The 24,259-nt window shown below is 36.9% G+C and overlaps 1 protein-coding gene and 1 non-coding gene across 6 annotated transcripts in view; both read right to left on the reverse strand.

Moving 5' to 3' along the window:
• PHIP (pleckstrin homology domain interacting protein) overlaps positions 1-24,259 on the reverse strand; it is a 128,352-nt gene that overhangs the window by 76,297 nt on the left and 27,796 nt on the right. For all 5 annotated transcript variants that reach the window (XM_059890069.1, XM_024996925.2, XM_024996924.2 and 2 more), the window contains exon 7: positions 14,650-14,810. In XM_059890069.1, coding sequence (XP_059746052.1) covers positions 14,650-14,810 — 161 coding nt within the window. The remainder of the gene's footprint in view (positions 1-14,649; positions 14,811-24,259) is intronic.
• On the reverse strand, positions 17,206-17,312 carry LOC112448180 (U6 spliceosomal RNA). The gene has a single exon (XR_003036567.1). It is a non-coding gene; the product is annotated as a U6 spliceosomal RNA (small nuclear RNA).

Consider the following 24,259-nt stretch of genomic DNA (forward strand, 5'->3'; position numbering starts at 1 on the left):
CAACAAAAAAAAAAATTTTAGGTATACCAACACCGGTAGAATGCACACGAAGAATAAAATCATGTCATCCCCTTATTTCTTATGTATCTGAATAAGTCTGCTTTATATTCTATCTTCCATGTTAACAAACAGAAAACAAACAAAAAAATGCACACATCTTTTTGACCAAAATGCGAGCTTTTATGAAAAAGACAGGGGGCAACCTGTTATCTGAAAGTCAGTTTCCAGTGACTTTTCACCAAATAAAACTGAACAGAAAGTCCCACTATATTATGAATGTATTAAGTTCACTATTGGAAAAGACTCTGATGCTGGGAGGGACTGGGGGCAGGAGGAGAAGGGAACGACAGAGGATGAGATGGCTGGATGGCATCACTGACTCGATGGACATGAGTCTGAGTGAACTCCGGGAGTTGGTGATGGACAGGGAGGCCTGGCGTGCTGTGATTCACGAGGTCGCAAAGAGTCAGACACGACTGAGTGACTGAACTGAACCTTATTTTATAATTCTGCTTTATTTTGACACATACAAAAAAAAAAAATCCCCCACAATATTGCCCCCCCTCAAAAAAACACTGTACACAATTTGCTTTAGTGTGTACTATCCCAATTAACCTTTCTTTTCTTCCATTAAATTACAGGAGAGAAAGTTTTCATCTTACTTTCAGGGAAATCTCTCTTCACCGTCCTCTTCTATGGTATAAAGCAGTACACTGTCCCCGACCCTCATCCCCGATCCCCAGAACTCCTGGCAGAATTTCAAACAAAATCTGAAAGCATCCTCAGGCAATTTCTATCTCATGAATCATTATTTGTGATCATCTATTTTTATGTGAATATGAAACTAAATATGATCTGACAAATTCAACTAAGTTCTTTTAAAATGACTATCAGAAACACAGGGATTGAACCCAGGTCTCCCACGTTGCAGGTGGATTCTTTACCAGCTGAGCCACAAGGGAAGACCATCAGAAACACAAGTACACATAATTGCTTGAAAAGCAGTGTAGACAAGGAGAAAAATCAAATTTACCAGGAAAATATTCTTAAAAGCACCATAAATGTGTTTAAGTTGCACGTGAGGACTGATAAAACTATTCCTTATAAAAGACCAAAAAGACCAAACTGTAAAGAAGAACTTGAACAGATGATCATTCTTTACAGAAGCATATGTCAAATGTTAGTAAAGTCTATAATAAACCAAAGAATAGAACATTACAGTCTTTCAATCAAAACGTTAAAAGAGTTACAGACATGAAAGCAAAAGTAACGTCACTTAAATGGAGAAAGAAAAGAAAGAGTTGGAAAACACAGGCGCAGGCGTCGGCCTCGGCAGGAAGGACACATGGGCTCTGAGGCCTCATGGAGGAGGAAGAGTTATGGCGGACGTGGCAACTGTAAAGCAAGCAGCAAAGAAATTTGATGATTCTAACCTCAGCACCAAGCCAAACATCTGAGGGTTATTTCCCAAAAGTGGAGAAGAGGGAAACAAAAGAAGGAACCAAAAAAAGTGAGAAAAGTTTTAAAATGTGGTAGAATCTTATAAGCAATAAGGGAAAAATCCTGGAAGCAACAGTGAACTTTCAGCTAAAATTAGACAACATGATTTCATAAAAAAACCTGAACTGACAAGGTTTTTAAACAAAGTTCTAATGCCCAGGGGAAAGAGAAGTATTCACTTATTTTCAGTAATACATAGATACTGCTGCTAGGACTGAGGATTGGCAAGGTAGTGGGAAAAGCTGGGACTATGAAGTATAAGTGGGAAATTAAAAACAAAAATTAAGCTGCAAAGGTTTTATCTGAGGAAGGTCATAGAGGGTAGAATTTTAAATGCCTGTTAAGGAGTATGAATTTAACCTGGCAAGGGAAGTTAATGAAGAATTTTAAGCAGACAAGACATAAAAGTGAGTAAAGTCACTGAGTAGTGTCTGACTCTTTGCGATCCTATGGACTGTAGCCCACCAGGCTCCGTCCATGGAATTTTCCAGGCAAGAGTACTGGAGTGGATTGCCATTTCCTTCTCCAGGGGATCTTCCTGACCTAGGGATCAAACCCGGGTCTCCTGCATTGCAGGCAGACGCTTTACCATCTGAGCCACCAGGGAATCCCAATATTTAATATTAAAATATTAAATATTCCTGTGTGGCAGGGTTTCAGGTGGTTTTTCAATTTTCTTCTCTTTGTCCACTGAAAACTTCTATAAGGAGTATGATTTCCATATAGTAATAATGGAAATTTAAGTTATTTAAAATATTATTATAATAATGATGGTTGGACAAAGAACCTGATGTTAAAAAATTGCTATCATCCCACAAATACAGGATAGGTTTATGAGTACATAGGAAAAAAGCAGATGGAAAGTGATGAATCTATGATGGCAAGTAGAGATTTTAGAATAATGGGTCATAATTGAAAATACCATCCATTCTGTGATTCAAAGATACGTAAAGCAAACCCAAATCATACTACAAAGATTACTATCCACAGCTGAGAATATTCTGAAATGTAAATTCTCACATGTAAAATCTGATCTGTTGGAATTTCATTTCAATGCACTGAATTGTATCAGTTTCTTTAGGTGTAGAAGATACAATAGAAAATCAGCACTTCAAAACCTAACAAATGTAAGTTCAAAATGGAGAGAATGGAATAATAATGATTAAATAAACTCTGGTCCATCCATACAATGGAATACTCCTCCACAATAAAAAAGGTACCAACTAGAAATGCAATACCTTAAATGTATTTAAAGGGTATTATGCTTAATGAAAAAAGCCACTCTTAAAAAGTTACATACTATGTGCTTTCATTTACATAATATTCTCAACATGATAAAACTAGAGAGATGCAGAGCAGATTGGCAGTTGCCGGGCATGCAAATATAAAAAGTAGCACAAGGGAGTTACTTGGTGGGGATGGAACGGTTCTGCATCTTGGTTGTGATGGCAGTTACATGAACCTACACATGGAATAAATTTGAATAGAACTATGCATGCACACACACACACGTGTACAAATGTTGAGAACGGATGATCTGTAGCCTTGTTAACAATGCTGCAACAATGTCTATTTCCTAGTTTGATACTGTACTCCAGCTATGTAATATGTCACCAGTGGGGACAGCTGAAGGAAGGTACATGAAAGGCTACATGGGATTCTGTACTATGTTTGCAACTTTGTGTGAGTCTATAATTATTTCAAGACTAAAAAAAACTTTAAACATGTCTAAATTGGTACATAGACACATTTTATCTTTCTTCTTTAGCAAATGGGAAATTTCTCATATTTAATTTTAAACTAATACCATATAAGGGTGACCACCGTACTAAGTATTATAGCATAGGAAATGCTCCTTTAAGAATTGGTATATGAGAGGGACTTTCCTGGTAGCCAGTGGCTAAGACTCTGCACTCCCATTGCAGGAGAAGAAGGCAATTGCACCCCACTCCAGTACCCTCGCCTGAAAAATAACATGGATGGAGGAGCCTGGTGGGCTGCAGTCCATGGGGTCGTGAAGAGTCGGACACAACTGAGTGACTTCACTTTCACTTTTCCTTTCATGCATTGGAGAAGGAAATGGCAACCCACTCCAGTGTTCTTGCCTGGAGAATCCCAGGGATGGGAGAGCCTGGTGGGCTGCCGTCTATGGGGTCGCACAGAGTCGAACACGACTGAAGTGACTTAGCAGCAGCAGGGAACTAGATCCCACAGACCACAACTAAGAGTTCACATGACACAACTATAAGATCCTGCATGCTACAATTAAGACCTGGCAGAGCCAAATAAATGAAAATATTTTTTAAAGAACTGATATGTGAGAACAAAGATGGAAAATAGGAACCTGATGCAAAATGTACCCAGTGAAGAAATGGAAAGGCCAAACACAAATAAAACTAAGTTAACTATATTCTTTTTAAAAAAGTTAGGATTGGGCCGAGATTAAGGGAGGGCTTAGCTGCTATTTTCAAATGCAGTATTTTTGTTCCCTTTCCAGAAACCAGATGTAACTTTAGGTCAGAGCGTATTAAAATGAGCCACTTCTGAACCAGCAGAGTCCAGGCCCCAGGGCCTGCTGTGAAAGCCCCGGCAAAGGTCAGGTCTTGGTCCACGTGACACTCCTTCCCATGCCATTCCTAGGTGCTCTGCCACAGCAAAGGTTATCTGTACTCCTAAAAAAACAGGAATGTTGCACTGGCCTTCAGCCAGCAGAGGCTCAGCGAATAGGATATAATTTCAGAGCAGATTTATGGGAAGTTGCCGGTGTTGGGACTAAAAATCTGGTTTGAGATCAAGCCCTGAGCTTTTGGAGTGGGAGCACTGAATTCCAAGACCCTAGACTACCAGAGAACTAACCATAGGGACTATCAACTAGTTAGAACTCACACAAAGGAAACCACCTGGTTACAACACCTGGAATCACTCAATCGCCAGTAGCACCCTGTGCCTGACGACTCGCCTAAACAACAAACAAAACAAAAATACAAACCTAATCATCAGCAGACAGGATAACCACCTCTCTCAGCCTTGCCCATTACAGGAAAAACACACACACAAGCAAACAAACAAAAAACAAACTCAGCACAAATCTCACCCTCTACAAGCTTACACAAACCACAGGACCAACCTTAGGAGGGCAGAAACCAAAAGGAAGAAACAATTTAAAGCCTGGGAAAAGGAAATCTCAAACACAATAAGTTAAAAAAAATTAATAATGAAAAGGCAGAGAAAGACTACACAAATGAAGGAACAAATTAGAAACACAGAAGTCCAAATAAATGAAGAGGATATAGGAACTACCTAAAAAAGAATTCAGAAAAAAATAAATAAATAAATAAATAAAAAAGAATTCAGAATGATAGTAAAAATGATCAAAAACCTTGAAAACATAATGAAGAAAATGCAAGAATCAATTAACAAAGACCTAGGAGAATTAAAGAATAAACATACACACACAAACAACACAATTACTAAAATTAGAAATACTCTAGAAGGAATCAATAGCAGAATATCTGAAGCAGAAGAACAAACCAGTGAGCTGGAAGATAAAATGGTGGAAATATAAACTTCTGAAGAGCAGAATAAAAAAGAATGAAAAGAACTGAGGATAGTCTCAGAGACCTCTGGGACAATATCAAAAGTACCAACATTCAAAAACGACAGAATGATCTCTGTTCATTTCCAAGGCAAACCATTCAATATTGCAGTAATCCAAGTCTATGACCCTACCAGTAATGCTGAAGAAACTGAAGTTGAATGGTTCTATGAAGACCTACAAGACCTTCTAGAACTAACATCCAAAAAAGATGTCCTTTTCTTTATCGAGGACTGGAATGGAAAAGTACGAAGTCAGGAAATACCTGGAGTAACAGGCAAATTTGGCCTTGGAGTACAGAATGAAGCAGGGCAATGGCTAATAGAGTTTTGCCAAGACATGGTTACTCTAATATTTTAACCGCAAGTGTTAAGAAATATATAAGCGGGTGAAAACTGAAGATGCTTTTTTTGGAATTCATTTTTAAATCAAATTATTATGCTAGTGGTTAATGCCAAACAAATATAAAAGGTAGCACTGGATCATTAGTTTCACTTTTCAATAATGTAAAATTGTCATAATTACCATGATATATAGATATATAGATAAATGACATGTTTATCAATTATCTGTGTACTGAGTATAAAGATATCAAAAAGAACATGTAGCTTTAGCTTACATAAATCCCCAAATGAGCTATATCAAATTTACAGTTTTCTCTTACATGTCAAGATATCCTGTCAATGAAAAGATAATGCCAAGAAAGCTGAAAAAGTAACTTTTCTCTATCCTGAAAAAACAACAGTGCAGATTATCACTTGTAAAAAGACTTGATAAAGGGTGGAACTTAAACTTATGAATTTAAAGTACCCTATAAATTTTCTTTTTCCATAGCCACAGTAATAAAGCCAAGTGCCTTTAAAAACGATCAACATGCTCTGTAGCTTAGGGCAAAGGAAGGAAACTGAATCAGACATTTACTCTGGAATCACTGTTATTTCTTTAATATTTTTAAGCGGACTATGGAAATGGCACCAATGACCTTTCCTTCTAGAATTTAACTGGATCTCTTACACAGCAGGTAATCACCTACCCGCCCTTTCCTTCTTAGTCTATCCCAAAGAAGTCCCTATTTTGTGAATCCCTTTTAGAAACTACAAAGTTTCATCAAAATAAAAAGTGTGAGAGGCAAATTTCAGATAAGTAAAAATGAACACTGACATTCTCCGCAAATAAAAATGAACGCTGACATTCTCCATATTTAAAGCCCAGGAATTAAATATGTATATACAAAAGCAATATGTATATACATTTGCTTTTGTATTCTCATCAAGAAAAATTCCACAGATCTGTGACATGGCTTTCTACTTTGTTGAGCACTTGGGTATTAAAATTCATCTTAAAATCTACAAAAAAATGTCCCACCTACTGACATGAAAGCTTTACGAAACAACTCAGATACAGGGTCTTCAATCATCTATATTCTATGTAAAAACTAAAGCAGAATCTGAAGTCAACTTTCAAGTTTCTGGAAGACAAGTTTTAAAGGGCTTAATTAAACTATTTAAGTATATATGTAAACATTTATTTAAACTGAAACCTGTAAGATTAGCTGTTAACTACTATATGAACTATTTAATGATGAAGAAAAGTACTTTACAACATGGAACAGTAAATGACAAAGAATTGTTGACTTCTGCAAGGAGAAAACCACACACACTTGGGCAACAGTACAGAAAAAGGTTAATTGTGGTCATACCACCTTAGAGTTAAAAAGCAGACCTGTAAATTTTTCCCTGCTAAAAGAGAAGCATCAATTGAACATACCAACCAACGATTACTGCTCTGGCATGAAGATAAAAGAAATCAGGTGATTATTAAACTTAGAGTATCTTGGAGAATCTGGGAGTCCTTGGCAGAATCAACAAAGAGAATTCTAATTTCTCTTGCTACTGCTACATGGCTTATGAGTCAGATTTCACCTCCTGATGTCATCAGAACAAACAGAATTAAATGTTAAAAACATCATGTATATGGTTATGCATACTATAATGTCATTTTGTTTTCAAGAGAAAAAGTAGCCTTATTTGTCTGCTTAGTCGCTCAGTTGTATCCAACTCTTTGCAACCCCACACACTGTAGCCCACGAGGTTCCTCCGTTCATAGGGATTCTCCAGGCAAAGACACTGGAATGGGTTGCCATGCCCTCCTTCAGGATATCTTCCCAACCCAGGGATCAAACCCAGATTGCCCACATTGCAGGTGGATTCTTTACCATCTGAACCACCAGGGAAGCCCTTAGTAGTCTTTATTTATCTGAATAACAATTCATTTATTTGGGCAGCTAAAAACTGCTTATACTTTAAATTTAGTTCAATGTATTTTCTAGAAGAGGCCACTGATTTTCTTACCAATCTATCAGACCTATATTTCATTTCCCTTACAAATTACCCTAAACGTTGGAGTCAATCATCTCAACACAGGCTGAATTGTCTTACTCCTTGTCTATCCTTGTCTATCTAAACCACCACTGACTAACCTTTTATCAACATAATCATCATTTGCTCTCATCCTGCTCCCAGATGCCAAGTACCATTATGGAAAAGAAGACAAGCACACTAATTCTGCAGCACTGCAAATTCACAGCTCCTGTTTATTTGGATGGCTAAGGCTAATCAGCAACCCTTTTTGGCCCCTATTCATCACACTTTCCCTATTACCAGGTTTTATCATTCATCTCCAGGGAACTCAGTCCCATTCCCCAACCAACACTCTTCACCATGTAAAATACTTCACTTTGAAAAACAGAATCTGTTCATTGTAAACCTAATTATCTTTCTAAACCGTCCACATAAACTGCTCTTAATCTATTTATTCACTTATCTATCCTCCAGAAAGACCACTGCACATCAGTTATCTCCTCTTGTATCTGCTCTTCTAGTTCCTTACCCCGACCCAGTTTTCAAAAATTTATCTTCTTATAAATTACCATATTCTAGCTCTCCTTTCCATTATTACCAAACTTACTAAATATATAGTATCATCCTTACACTACCTCCCATGTACTTTGAAAAAGCAATTTTGCATTTCAAACTTATGGGAGTTTCAAGATCAGTACCAATGTCTTCTATCACCCAGACACATCAACTATTAACAATTCACTGCATTTGCTCCATCACTGCCTTTCTTTTCTTTCTCTCCATATAATACACCTACAGACTTGATGCCCAATCACTTCTAAATATCCCAGTGTGCATTCCTCTAAAACAAGGACATACATCTCCATACACTGGGGAAATTAATACTGATAAAAATGCCATCCAATCCACAGGCCCCATTCAAATTTTGTCAACTATCCTGACATTGTTCCCTTTTCTTTTTTGGCCTAGGGTCCCATATAGCAGAGAAGGCAATGGCACCCCACTCCAGTACTCTTGCCTGGAAAAACCCAGGGAGCCTGGTGGGCTGCAGTCCATGAGGTTGCTAAGAGTCAGACACGACTGAGCGACTTCACTTTGACTTTTCACTATCATGCATCGAAGAAGGAAATGGCAACCCACTCTAGTGCTCTTGCCTGGAGAATCCCAGGGATGGGGGAGCCTGGTGGGCTGCCGTCTATGGGGTCGCATAGAGTCGGACACAACTGACGTGACTTAGCAGCAGCAGCAGCAGCCCATATAGCAATACGTGTTATATCGTCACTTCAATCTCGAGTATTTCCTGAGGCTTTCTCTATGTTTCATGTCCTCAGAAGTTTATTAAAAACACAGACTTTATATTCTGTCAGATCATACTGTCTTGGTAGGAACCCCACAGACAAGATGCTGTGTTTTCCTCCATGTACCACTTCAGAGGATATGCAATGTCAACCCCCATCCCACCACTACTGAAGTTAGTAACTTTGTCATGTGAAATGTTTCCCGTATTTCCCCCCTAGAAAGTTCCAATTTCCCCCTTTCTATTAAATTAGTATCTTGTGGGAACATACGCTAGATTACGCCAAGATCTTCAAACCAGTATCAACCAATCTACCCTCCATCGATGACCACTATGATAGCTGCCAAACCAGCATGCTTTCTGTAACTATCAGTTGGCATTCTACCGTAAATAAGCAGTTTCCCTTTTTCTCACTTAATTATTTACAAATTTACATCAGTATAGACTCAAGGATGCCTACTTTAGTCAGTGGTCATAAATAATTCAGTCAAGGTCCTACCCGTCCTCATGGAACTTCTTTAATAAGAAAATACAATTAAAGCTAATTTTAAAAATTAAGAATTTCAGACAGTGATAGATATTATAAGAAAAACACAGTAAGGTAACGTGACAGACAATGATACAGTATGGGGAGGGAAGGCAGACAGCGAAGTCTATGCAGTGTTTGACCAGAGCTGCTAAAAAAAGGAATAAGCCACAACAATATTTCGGAGAAGATGATTCCAGGCAAAGGGAACAGATAGTACAAAGTCTTTAAGCCATAAATGGGCTTTGCAAGTTTGAAACACAGGAAAGACTATTGTAAATGAAGCACCGTAGGAGGAGAGAATTCATCTTATGGACATTTTTATACATGTATCTTCCTTAACAAAAGTTTCTTACAAGAAAGGACATTATTCACTTCTGGATCTCTAACTGCCTGGCTCATTCATTCATCTTTCTTTTTTGTCATATGCCTACTGTATACACCAGATACAATGCACTACAGATCTAAAAAGGTTTGAGAAAAAGGATTTGTTGTCAGGAAGTTCACAGCTTAATAGAGACCGACCCCTAAACAAATTCACTGCAACAGAGGACCATACAGTATGTCCAGGGGAGTACCCCACATTCAGAAAACAGCCTGTTACTGTCAAGCTTTTTGAAAGACTACTCTATACTGTCTCTTTAAATTTTCAATTCCCAATCTTTCCTTAATGCACTACAATCTCACTCCTTTCCCTAAAACTTAAAACAAATAAAGATTTTTTCCTTAAGGTCACTAATAGCCTTGCCAAATCCAAAAGATGCCTTTCAGTTCTAATTTTACTTTAGGTTTCTATCTTTAGTAAAATACAAATCCTCTGGCTTTTAAGACACCACATCTTTTTTTCTCCTGTGGCCTCTAAGGCAACTCTTTCTCAGTTTTAATTACTGACTCCTCTTCTTGTTTAGTTTGCTTTAAAGTTGAAGACTCAGACTTCTTACATTACATACATGAGGTAAAATGATCAACTTCCATATTCAATGATTCCCAACTTGAATCTTCTAGCCTAGATCTCTCCTGCACTCCCACTGCCTGCTGAGCATTTCTACTTGGCAATCTATGTGTGGATCTCAAATTCAACACGTCCCAATCTTCACGAACTTCTCCACTTAAATCCCTACCACAGTAAATAACATGGCTTTCTAACCAGCTGCACAAGTTAAAACACATGTCACTTCATATTGCCTCTCAATTCCTCCCCACATGCAAATAAACCTCTTAAACCCTAGTTCTATTTTTAACCTATTAATTCCATCCCTACTCCCACTGTGACTCTCATGGATCACTCCTAAAACCTTTTTACCAATACCTCTGGATATCGACTTAGCTTTAATTCATCCTCTACAAAATGCCAGAGAAGGCAATGGCACCCCACACTACTCTTGCCTGGAAAATCCCATGGACAGAGGAGCCTGGTAGGCTTCAGTCCATGGGGTCACTAAGAGTCAGACACGACTGAGCAACTTCACTTTCACTTTCCACTTTCATGCATTGGAGAAGGAAATGGCAACCCACTCCAGTGTTCTTGCCTGGAAAATCCCAGGGATGGCGGAGCCTGGTGGGCTGCTGTCTATGGGGTCGCACAGAGTCGGACACGACTGAAGCGACTTAGCAGCAGCAGTAGCAGCTACAAAATGCTCAACAGAACATTAAAAAGAGAAATTCTACTCACTCCTCTAAAGCCATCATTTTTGTTCCATGCCTTCAGGGAAGAACCCCCTTCAAATGTCACAAAAGAATCTTGACTTTGTCCTCCAATAATATCTCTAACTCTTGCTTAACAGTGGTCTATATGTATTTTTCGCCATGTCAAGTAATACACAATTGTATGTTATATTCTTCCAATGATTGTAAATGCCTTTCCTTAAACTGTGGAATATCCAGCTTGGCTCAGTTCAAAGTGTCACTTCTCAAGGAAGTTCCCCTTACCATCTCCTACCACCCCCTGAATTAGGTACCTCTCTCCTAGGATACCTCAGCATTTTGTGCTGCCTCTATCAAGCCTCTCATCACATCACATCAACACTGTGTTGTTGATCATCTATGAACTCTCATCAGTAACTGTAGCTGCCATTTCAATATTCTAAGTGTTTAGAAAAGTGTACACCACCTAAAAGACCAAAGTTCATTAAGGGAGTGAATAAACTCATAGTATTTATTACAAATTATTGAGTATGGAAATTATTTTATGCTCTTTTGCCTTAATTTGGAAAGATATACTTTATGTTTTTGAGAAACGAAATCTTTTTACGTGGTCCTCAACATACATTTAGGAGTGAATGGCTTACTCTTGAGAGAATTAACTCTGTTTTTCTTTAGTAAATATTATTTGACACAATGATTCTGAAACCAAGTAAACAGATTTAGAAAACTAAGAGAATTAGGGAACAGTCAGACTTGGCGATTACACGGTCTCCCTCCCTGGGCTCTTCTCATTATTCTACTGGGAAACGTCCATTATTAAAATATTCTAGTACAAAATACTGGATAATTTTCCTAACACAGAATTTCACTTATCAATCACAATGATTTCAGTTTCAATCTTGTATAGCATTTATTAAAAAGAAAGATTTTAGGTAAGAAAATAAAATGGATACAATTTATTTAAATCTATCTATAGAATTAAAAGCAGCTTCTCCCTTTGTATCCTGTTCTATACTAATTACATACACCATTTCATGTAATCCCACAAAAAAACCCTGTGGGACTGATACTACTATTATCTACTTTACTAGTATTATCTATTTCCCTGCCTTTTTTAAAGAGCTGAGAACATTGTAGGTGAAAGGGTGAGGCAGCCTTTGTAAACTGCACTGCTAGTGCATGGCAACACTGCGAGCTGAACCGAGAGTCCCCTGATGCTGAAGCTGATGCTCTGAACCACAGGACTATACCACCTCTAGTTGTGCTTGCCCAAAAGCACTCAAAAGTCCATTGGAATTAGTCCCTTGGAAAAAGTTTTCAAATACATCTAACACTAGAAGTTAATGACAAGTGTACAAAGTCTAAGATACCAAATACATAAGAAGAAAATACTGAGTCATCCACTACTGAATTGTTCTTCTAGGAAGTAACAAGAGTGTGCGGCCCCTCACAGGCATCTTTCATCGTTCAGTCAAAACCTACGATCCTGAAGTCTTATCCTATTTGCTTTTAAGACTGGATTTCAAAGCATTAGTTAGTGGCTAGTGTGTTTCCAGGGGAATAAAAGAATGTGAACACATATATTCTCTAACTCCACCTGAAGTGATAACAAGATAAAAATACAAAGAAATTTTAAATAACAATGATCTCATATTTTGGCATTTATCACAAGGTAACATTTTGGAATTTGTCACTGCAAATCACCAGTAAAAAATTACAAACGAGACTGTAAGTTTGGCACAATTTGAAAATTATATCACATACACAAAACATCAGCATTTTTAGATTCTTGATAAGACCACATAAAACAGTACAGTGATAATTTTCTTCCCTTTATTTATGTATCTTCAATTAAAGGAAAACAATCAGAAAACAGTTTCTTCTTAACGTATCATTCTTGTTGCCCCAAAATCAAATGCTCTTAAAACTAGGAATTAAGTTTTTAGAATAAGGGCTGCAGTTTTTCTCCACCCCCCCCTGTACAGGGCCAGATAACAATTATCTTAGGCTTTGTAGGCAATACAGTCTGTCATAACTACCCAACTCCACGTTGTGGTACAAAAGCAACCCAGACAATGTGAAAAACTGAGTGCATCTGTGTTTGAATAAAACTTTATATACAAAACCAGGCAGTGGGCTAGATTTGACTCATGGGTAGTAGTTCACTAAAGCCAGGTTCAGAACACTCTCCCAGCTCTATGCCTACTAATCTACTACTGTAAGATAGCAACAGCATTATTACTCACTGGATTTTTCCCTCAAAAAAGTATAAGAAATTATGTGTCTAATTCAAATCAATATACACACAATGCTTCATAAAGTATGACAAATTAATGCCTACCATCTCTCTCATTTTCAAAGAATTCCTTTCAAAGACATCAAAAAATTAAGAAGTTATAGATATTTTTTATAATTTCAGTATATGGCATAACTTAATGCCAAAATGAAATATAAACACAATGTAATGCTTCTTTCTCATTCATTCTATTTATTATTATTTTTGAAAGAATCCTTCTAACATTAGAAATGCCTAATTTACTATATGTTTTGAGAGCTAAATTTAAATAATAATATGTTGAACTAACTCTAAAGATAATTTTCCATTACCATTTGAGAGCAAGTTACTGTTGCAAGTATATCAAGGACTTCAGCAAATATAGGGATAACTGTTCCTCACTCTGAAGATAATAACCTGTCAGAAAATTTTGAAAATTTCACTTTTATTCTGCTTCATAAAGAATAGCAGACATAAAAGAGGAAATGAAAGGGAGAATACTAACATATACGAAATGATCTGCAAATGCCTGAAGAGGATTCTAGAACCAGGAAAAAAATAAGTATGGAAATCCTTTCCCACATCCTGCCATTTAGCTGTTTTACAGATGACTGAGTGTATGGGTAAAGGAGAGAAAGTAGATATAAATAAATCTCAGCTTACAAGCATATCTACTTAAAAGAGGAATCTATAATTGTTGTGACTGTATAAAATTCGCAGCTGCTCTCTTCAAAGACAGACATAGGAATTTCCATGTTAACTTCAATTTCCCATAGGAACCCCGTGAATAAGTGCATACCTTCAGCCCAGTATTTCACGTAAGTAATATTTAATTATAAGTACAACCACTGTAGTGTAGTATTACCCTTAGTGGATATAATAGTTAAGGCACCTAAAAAGAAATTGAAATACTTCCAAAAGCAATTTTCTCACTTAAAACCTGAAAAGCTCTGCTTTTCTCCATTCAACAAGTTAAAAGAAAACAGTAACAAACTCAAAGAGATTCTTTGAACGCCAGATATACTGAAGGATGAGGTTCTAAAGATAAAAGGTAATAAGCTTACATATGCTCAGACTTTTCCCTATCACCACTTTAAGGGCCATTTCTCAGACTCTAATGTGCTTAATACACTTTGGATAAAATGTCCTTAAGTTTAGAATTAAAACTATTGTATGACATTTTACAAAATGTCAACTGCATTATCTGATATAATGCTGGGAATTACACTCATCCATGAGGACAATAATGTAACTGTGTTACAACATGTCTTTCAAAAACATTTCAAACTTGAAGTCCAATTTTAAGCAACCTTTTGTTACAGACAGGTGTATTATGTGAATTTCTAGTTCTTCAAATTAAAAGGAAAAACAAAGGTTTTGTTTCAAAGTTCAACTATAAGCAACATTTTTGTAATCTCATATATGAATTAACATAATGCTTTAAAAACTTACAGTAAATATCCGTCTGCCAGTTCGATCAAAAGTTACACAGTACACAGACGACAGGTGTCCAAGAATTCTTTTATGCATTTTCATGTGCTGATACACTGCAGTTGGAACCAGTCGCTCAAGTCTGTATTTTCCATTCAGCTTCCTTGAAAACAAAGTATCCGCTACCAAGAAAAGGGGGAAATAAGTATAATTCAGAAATTAATTTTCTTAATTATCCTCTTTTAAGAATTCATGTATTTCAATTTCTCATATATTGGTAAAAATAAAGATGCTTTCTAATGCATATGACTCCTAGTTAAAAGTCTTCAAAATAGTAAAGCCCGTTATTTTACCTGAAATAAGTCAAAAGCACTATTATCTTCACTTTACAAACAAGAAAATCTAGTTAAATAACCTGCCTAAAGTCACAAAGTAAGGCATGATGCTAGAATTAAAACTCAGGCTTCTTTACTCTCTACTCTGTCTGAAGTGAAGTGAAGTGAAGTGAAGTCGCTCAGTCGTGTCTGACTCTTTGCGACCCCGTGGACTGTAGCCCACCAGGCTCCTCCATGGGATTCTCCGGGCAAGAACACTGGAGTGGGTTGCCATTTCCTTCTCCAGAGGATCTTCCCACCCAGGGATCGAACCCAGGTCTCCCGCATTGCAGGCGGACGCTTTAACCTCTGAGCCACCTAAAGAGGCTCTTTAAAACCCAGAATGACTGTATGACATTATTTCTTTAAAAGTCTCCTATGAGATAGATTTTCTCATAAAAGCAGTTGAAACTGGATCCGGTGCTTTTTTCTTTTCCACAAACAGCAATTCTTAAACACTCTAAATATGACACGCTGAATGACACTTCTAAAAACTTTGCAACAAATGAAGACAGAGGAATAACTTGTTGCATTAATAATAATAACAATTAAGGGCTTCCCTGGTTGTCTGGTGGTTAAGAATCCGCCTGCCAATGCAGGGGACACAGATTTGATCCCTGGCCTGGGACGATTCCACATGCAGCAAGGCAACTAAGCCCTCGCGCCACAACTACTGAAGTCAGAGCCTAGAGCCCAGCCAGAGAAGCCACAGCAATGAAAAGCCCACGCACCACCAACAGAGAAACCCCCCGTTCTCTGCAATTGGAGAAAGCCCGAGGGTAGTAATGAAGACCCGGCACAGCCAAAAATAAATAAATTTAAAAAAAAAGCTGGGAATCCTGCCGAAGACCTGTACAATGATTCCTTTTCTAGAACCTATTAGCCCTCTTTCTTCACCTCGCCCATTTTAACCCCCATTTAACGCCCATTTCAAGATATGAACGAAATTTACCTCCTGCTCCAAAGCCTGATATGCTGAATTTGGCCGAAGATGTTCCTTTCCATCTTACTTACTACTGTTCTTTGTTTTCTATACCAATAATTACGATGGAATTAGAATTATAAACAAAGAAGGTGCTCAATAAATACATGCTGACTGGTCTGCAGGCACATTTTCACCTGTAGATTATCTTTTAATACAAGGCTTTCTTTTTTCTGACTGTGACTGCCATCTACTTTGGATAATAAGCACTGCAGTTTCTCACATTTAAATTTAGTCCCCCCCCCCCCCCCCCCCCGCCAACCCCCAATTTAAATATATACAAAGTATTGATATTAACAATATTTAACTCCGGTTTAGAGCCTACGATTATGCCCTAAAGTTTATGAAATATAAATCTCTCAGGTGCATCATAAAGAATCTCAGAATATTATCTTATTCACATACAATAAATGTTTGGCTTACACTACATTTACAAGCAAAAAAAGAAAACATTGGGGACTGGCGACAAGGTAGAATACTTTGCAGTTTCTAAAGCAATAAAATATAATTTAAGGAATAATTCCATTGTGCTTACATGATCTTTTCCTACATCAATTATTTTATATTCTGATAAGAGTGCATCTCCTGCTGTTAGAGGACAAGTTCTAGGATACAATCTTTTTGTTGTTGTTGTTCCTTTGACAATTTTTTATGAGTTATTTTTATTTTTTTTCTATCTTTTTTTTTAAATTTTATTTTTAAACTTTACAATATTGTATTAGTTTTGCCAAATATCGAAATGAATCCACCACAGGTATACATGTGTTCCCCATCCTGAACCCTCCCCCCTCCTCCCTCCCCATACCCTCCCTCTGGGTCGTCCCAGTGCACCAGCCCCAAGCATCCAGTATCCTGCATCGAACTTGGACTGGTGACTCATTTCACACATGATATTATACATGTTTCAATGCCATTCTCCCAAATCTCCCCACCCTCTCCCTCTCCCACAGAGTCCATAAGACTGATCTACACATCAGTGTCTCTTTTGCTGTCTCGTACACAGGGTTATTGTTACCATCTTTCTAAATTCCATATATATGCATTAGTATACTGTACTGGTGTTTTTCTTTTTGGCTTACTTCACTCTGTATAATAGGTTCCAGTTTCATCCACCTCATTAGAACTGATTCAAATGTATTCTTCTTAATGGCTGAGTAATACTCCATTGTGTATATGTACCACAGCTTTCTTATCCATTCATTTGCTGATGGGCATCTAGGTAAAAATATGGAATGCTTCACGAATTTGCGTGTCATCCTTGCGCAGGGGCCATGCTAATCTTCTCTGTATCGTTCCAATTTTAGTATATGTGCTGCCGAAGCAAGCACTCTAGGATACAATCTATTTCAACATCTCTGCTACCTAAGACAAACTGTTGAAAGTTGTTAATTAGTATATTTAGGCTGAAACTAGTTATACAGTAACAGGGATTTGGTAAGTTTCTAATAAACCCTGATATACTTTGCCTTATGCACAGAAATGGCCTGGTGAAAGACGACCACCTGCACTTTAGCTCCAACTGATTTGGAGTCAAGATCACACAAAACCACAGGCATCATCTGTCCTGCCAAATGAGAACTCAAATGATCTTATCCAAACACTAAGGATCAATAACATCTCACTTATTGTCTGTTTTATAGAAAATTAAGTGATGACATAGAGCACAGATGTTGACCGTACTGTGTTACCAATACAGTTTAATTCTCTCCACCCCAAATTTACAAACTCAAAATGTCAAATTTTCTTAAAATCTCTATCACTGTTCAGGTACAAAAATATGGTCTTTGGAGGTAACTACGATACCAAAACTATTATTTTAATTATGATAAGGCACTTTTATATAGGTCAGAATGTTTTAAGATGGATTTTTAATGAAGACTATACTTCAGAGTTGATAAAGCAAAAACTAATTCCCTTAAGAGAAAATGTTACTACTCTCTTAAACAGTTTTTACTGAATCTCTACCTAAACTGGGATTAAACCTTTATTTTCACTTTAAGCGTCAACTGAGAAAAAGAACATCCCTTTCAAAAAGCTACCTTACAGTCAACATTTCAAGAAAACCTTTTTAGAAACATTAAGTCAAATACTGTACTCCATACCACCCTATGTTATGCTTGGCTGCCAATTAACTACTGAGTATTTTTAATGATACTACATCAGCATCCTAAGGGAAAGGGTACCAAACAGAGTCCTTGCTGTCAACCAATTTACACACTTGTACAACAGAACTAAAAGATATGACATACAGGGAAAACAGGATGTAGAGTTCCTAGGTAATAAGCTGGTGGTTCAAACTTGACACGGGGGGTTAGAGAAAAAATACAGGTATGCTTCAGTAGTTGAAGTTCAACTGAGGAGGTTGGATTTGAAGAAGGTCTGACCAGGTCAATTAGGTCAATTAGGCAGAGAAGATGTGGTAGGATTCCCGTTGAATGAACTCACATATTCTTTTACTACACAATTTGCGTAACATCTTGTCTCTCCTACCAGATCTTAAGTATCTTAAGGACAGAAATTTTGCCTTATTCATATTTCCTGCAACTGAGTGTAGTGCCTTTTAAATAAAAAAGTATATAAGTGAATCTTAGTTAATAAGAAGAAACACAAGATGGTTCAATTAAATTTACAGTTTTATGGCAGAAAAGCAAATGGCAATCATTCACTTTCTCAAGAAATTGTTAACAGTAATTGGATTTTTGAGGAAAAAGGAAATGTCTCTTGGATTATAGGAACTCCTTAAATTTTATTAAACCAGAACATCAATTTTTAAAATGAGCATGGTTAAGCAGATATAAGAGGTCACAAAGGAATAAGTTCTTTATATGACATTATTATAGTTTTAACCTTATATCAAGTAACATATATGACTTTTGTTTAAAAGTACATTTATGTTCCCAAGTATGGTGATGGGAAATGTTCTTAAATTAAGCCTGCCAAAGTAAATTTCTATCTTCTTCACTTGGCAAATTCTTTCTTATCCTTCAGGGCCAGTTTAAATGCCACCTCCTCTAGTAAAAAGTGAATTTTACTTTTAAAGTAAAATTTTTTAATTTTAAAAGCAACCTAACCAGTTGCCCTATAGTACCACTCCTGTGTTCAAAACTGCAGTGTTCATTTGATTCACAATAAACACCAAGTTCATCATACATCAGCCTACCAAGACTGCACAATCTTGTGTCCATTATCTGAGCCCTTGACTGGTCTATTCCAACCATTCTAATCACCCCCATTCTTCCAACACATCAGGTAAAGCTCCTAACTTGGGGTCTTTACACCCGCTATTCCCTCTGGCCAGAACACTCTCGCCCCACGTGGCTAATTCCCAGGCTTCCTTCTTCATATCTTTCCTCAAAAGTCTGTCACCTTCTCAATGAAGCCTAACTTGATCAGCCTAGTGAAAATTACAACCCATCCCCTACCACCACTGCTAACTCCTGATGCCCCTATGGAGCTTAGTATCTGCTCTTTTTCCATCATCACCTTTTATTTGCTATTTATGTTTACTGTTTATTTTCTATCTCCCCCTACTACAATATAATAAACTCCACACAGGCACAATTTTTTTTGTCTGTTTTGTTCTTTGATTAGTCTAAACGCTGACCGTGGTGGCTGGCACTTAGTAGAAGCTATGCATTTGGTGGACTTAATAAATTAACTACACAACAAAAAACAATTAGGTTTAGGAATAAAACAAAAATGCATTTCCTTATTGGACAGATTACAGATTCAAAGATTCCATACCATTCTTCCTTTCAACTGCCCTGCTAAATTTACTTAATTTGGAAGCAAAGGGATAGGTAAACATATTTATTCAACCATTCTGAGTGAATGGACAAGTAAAGTGAAATAAAATTTCCAGAAATCACTGCTATTCATTTGTATGATCTATGGAGAAAGAAAAGGAGCAAAAAGTGGTAAGTGTCATTTGTAGCAGCAAATCATTCATAACAGCCTTTGAAACAAAGTCTTTGTGCACAATTTAGAACTAGTTACTAAACAAAATAAACAAAAGACCCACAATTTCTTAAAGTTATTAACAGGTATAACTCTGTATATATCTAGCCAGTAGGGTCTTAACTATTACTTCTGTGCATACATCCTTGGTAAATAAAATTTCCCCACAAGTCATTTCTTTGTAGTTCACACCAAGGTATCTTTTAAGAATTAATTTATTTCTTTAATCATAATACGAATGCATACTTAACGTAGAAAATAAGAATACTGTCTTTACATAATTCTACCACCTAAAGCAATTACACAAAATTTTGCAGAGATTTCCCTCATAAACAGAATTTTAATAGCTATGCCATCCATATTCCTTAATGAAATAAAAACTAGGCTTTAAGTTTGATGGACTTGTATTTAAACATGATACTGTGGAGATTTTAAGCAAGGTACTCTCAACTTCAACTTCTCAAGTCATTCATCCAGAAACATTTTCCACAATATACTTGCTTTTCATACCTGGCTATTCTTTGACATCTCATAATTTCACACATTTACACAGCCAATTTTATCAATATTTTTCTTTTCTTTTGTAACTTGGTATAGTGCTTTAGAATGGTTCTTCTACCAGCCAACAGTATAATAAATATCTACTTAAATTTTCTTCTATGTTTTTGTGGTTTAAATTTCTCACTTAACTCCTTAACATATTCAGAGTTTTGGTAGATGTTACTAGGTGAGTCTCTAAAGATATTGTTTCTCCCCTAAATAATCAACTATTTGTTCCAGTCTTTCCACTAACTAACCCTTCTCTATTCTAATAAACTGTGATTTAATTATCGTATATATATTTCTGTACTAACCTACTGAAGGCATGTTTATTTATATACTAGCAATGACAACCCACTCCAGTGCTCTTGCCTGGAAAATCCCATGGACGGAGGAGCCTGGTAGGCTGCAGTCCATGGGGTCGTGAAGAGTCGGACACGACTGGGCTACTTCACTTTCACTTTTCACTTTCATGCATTGGAGAAGGACATGGCAACCCACTCCAGTGTTCCTGCCTGGAGAATCCCAGGGACCGGAGAGCCTGGTGGGCTGCCATCTATGGGGCTGCACAGAGTCGGACACGACTGAAGTGACTTAGCAGCAAAACTTTGGGCTTCCTTCATAGCTCTGTTGGTAAAGAATCTGCCTGCAGGTTAGTGCAGGAGACCAGGGTTAGATTCCTGAGTTGGGAAGATCCCCTGGAGAAGGAAATGGCACCCCACTCCAGTACTCTTGCCTGGAGAGTTCCATGGACAGAGGTGCCCGGTGGGCTACAGTCCACGCAGTCGCAAGAGTTGCACATAAGGTAGCGACTAAATCATCATCAGCAGCAGCAAAACTTTAAATTTACTAGTGACACTTTAGTATGAATGTGGCTATTCTTCATGTCCTTTAAAAAATATCTTACTCCTGATTTATAATTATATAGTTTGAAGACTACTGAGAAGTTTTTTAAAAATTCACCTGTTGGAAATATAAGCTTAATTTCATTTACCTATAAACAGTTGCCATCTGTCTATCCAGGAACATGGTACTTTCATCCCACAAATGGGCCAAGTTTCCAATGCAGATATTTTAGAAAAAGATAGACATAAGCAGATTTACCTCAGTTTTCCTCACTATACAAATCTGTACCATGTGAATCAAGTTCATGGGAAATCTGTAGACAAATCTCTATCACATGAACCAAGTTTATGAGGAAAAAATGGATAGCTGCCAAAAAAGAGCATCTGCAATAACCTTAGTGACTATATTTTTGAGAATATTAGAAAAACATATGATAAAATCTCTGCAGATAATAAAGAACTAAAGCAGAAATATCATCACCTCCCTCCAAAAGGCCCCCCCTTCTAATAGGTACTTTTTGTCCCAATTTTTTGAAGGTGAAGCGTATTTGTTATACAGTATTATGTAAGTTACAGGTTTACAAAACAGTGATTCACAATTTTTAAAGTCTATACGCCAATTACACTTATTATAAAATATTGGCTATAGTCCTTGTGTTGTCTAATATACCCTATAGCTTACTTTATAACCCTATTCCTCTTAATTCCCTACTCCAACATTGGGCCCCCTCCTTTGCTCTCCCTTGGTAATCACTAGTTTGTTCTCCATATCTATGAGTCTGCTTCTTTTTGTTATATTCACCAGTTTGTTGAATTTTTTAATTCTACATGTAAGTGACATAATCCAGTATCTGTCTTTCTGTCTGACTTATTTCACTTAGCAAAATACCCTACAAGATCAACTGGCTAAGTACTTTAAAAAATGGAGGAATTCCCTGGCAGTCTACTAGTTAGGACTCTGCGCACTCATTGCTGAGGGCCCAGGTTCAGTCCCTAGTGGAGGAATTAAAAGCTCACAAGCCACAGTGTAGCCAATAAAAAAAAAAATGGACAAGGGCACACGGTGTAACTGCAATGAATTACCCAAGGTCAAAATAAGTCATGTTAAGAAAGATGAATTGAAGAAAAAAATTAAACTTACTATCAATTAACAAAAATGCAGAAAGAAGCTGGGCTTTTGCTGCTGTTGAAGTTTCAACTCTTATGAAAAACATAAAACAATACAGTATCTAGTCCAATGTGGGTTAGCTACTGCAACTAGAGGGCCAGGACTAGTGTCTACCACTTTTGCCAACATGTGAAAGCACAGCCATGCTGGCAGCATAATGAATGCAAAAGAGAGGCAGGTGGCAGTAGATTCCAAAACCTGGAGAATTAAGGTTTGTGCCAGTAGAAGAATTAAAGGAGGATGCAAAAAGAAGAAAGAACATGTACTTCAGAAGGTGCAACTAGACCCTTTTCTGGTAACAAAAAAAGGGTACTCAGATAAGAAACATCAGAATATTTTACCAAAAGACTTTAATTTTTTATCAGCTTTATTTTTGTACTATATTTTGACCAACTTTATTCTGTGATTCTGGTTTTAAAAAAACACTTAGAAAGCTTCCAGAGTTTCTATACATAAAATGCAGAATTAGTTATAACTTGTAATTAATAACCATATAAACAGTTCCTAAATTAAAGTACAAAAGAGTAGATTCTGCAGAATCAGTATCTAGATTTCATTTTAATCTCCACAATCTCTGTTAAATAAAGGCTCTGTCAGAGTTTGGAAACCTACAGAATTAAACTTGAGTAAATTACAAACATACCTCATTTTACTATGCTTTGCTTTAGTGCACTTTGCAGATACTGGAGTGCTTTATTTGCTTTTACAAACTGAAGGTTTGTAACAACTCTGCATTGAGCAAGTCTACTGGCACGGTTTTCCAACGGTATTATTTTCGAAGGCATCTACAGTTCCTTTTAGACATAATGCTATTGCACAATTAATAAACTACAGTACAGTGTGAATAACCTTTACATGCACTGGGAAACCAAAAAATTGGTGTGATTCGCTTTACTATGGTATCAACTTCATTGCAGTGGTCTAGAACCCCATCATACCTCTGAAGTCTGCCTGTACAAAAATAATGATAATCATGTAAGCAAAACTACATGAAAATCAACTGTAAAATGATCTACCTCTTTAGACAATAATTAGCTTGCCCAACAAAATAATGCTACATCCACGATCAGAGGCCAATTTCTATAGCAATAATCTTCCAAATTCACAACAAGTCCAAAAAGTTTTCTCTACACGGCATTGGTGATTTCCACTAAATAAAGTATTGTGTGGTAATAAAGTATTTGCTAATGCATAAAATTACATAAAAAAATTTTTTTAAAGGATCACAAAAATGTTTGAATGGAAAGATGATGCAATTGTGCAGGTCACAAAAAACAGCTATCTAATTCCCTAAAAGAAAACTTACGCTAAAACCAAGAATCAAGTATCTTGAGAAAGTACCTATTAAGGAAGATGAAAGTCAACAGTGATTGAAGCTAGAGAGAGGTTCTTATGGGGGCGGCTTCAAGAATCTAGTACAAAAAAGTCTTATCTGCTATTCTTGTGGAGGGGAAAAAAGCAACAGAAAACTATTATGATGTGTAGCAGATTTGGAAAATAATAGCTAATATTTACTGAGTGCTTTTACTATGTACCTGACACTGTTCAAGGAACTTCATATACATTCTGATTTAATCCTCATGGATCTTTAAAATGGGTATGACAATTATCCGCGTACTGCGGACACTCCTTACCAATAACAGAACTGAAAGGCAGAATGTAATTTTCCCATTCAATCCCAGAGATGAAGCCCAGGTTTGAATTCAAGCTTATTCCAAAGAGTGCACTCTTACCATACTGCTTAAGTAGACAAACATTAGGAAAA

This window comes from Bos taurus, chromosome 9, assembly GCF_002263795.3.
Source record: "Bos taurus isolate L1 Dominette 01449 registration number 42190680 breed Hereford chromosome 9, ARS-UCD2.0, whole genome shotgun sequence".
In the NCBI taxonomy this organism is placed as follows: domain Eukaryota; kingdom Metazoa; phylum Chordata; class Mammalia; order Artiodactyla; family Bovidae; genus Bos; species Bos taurus.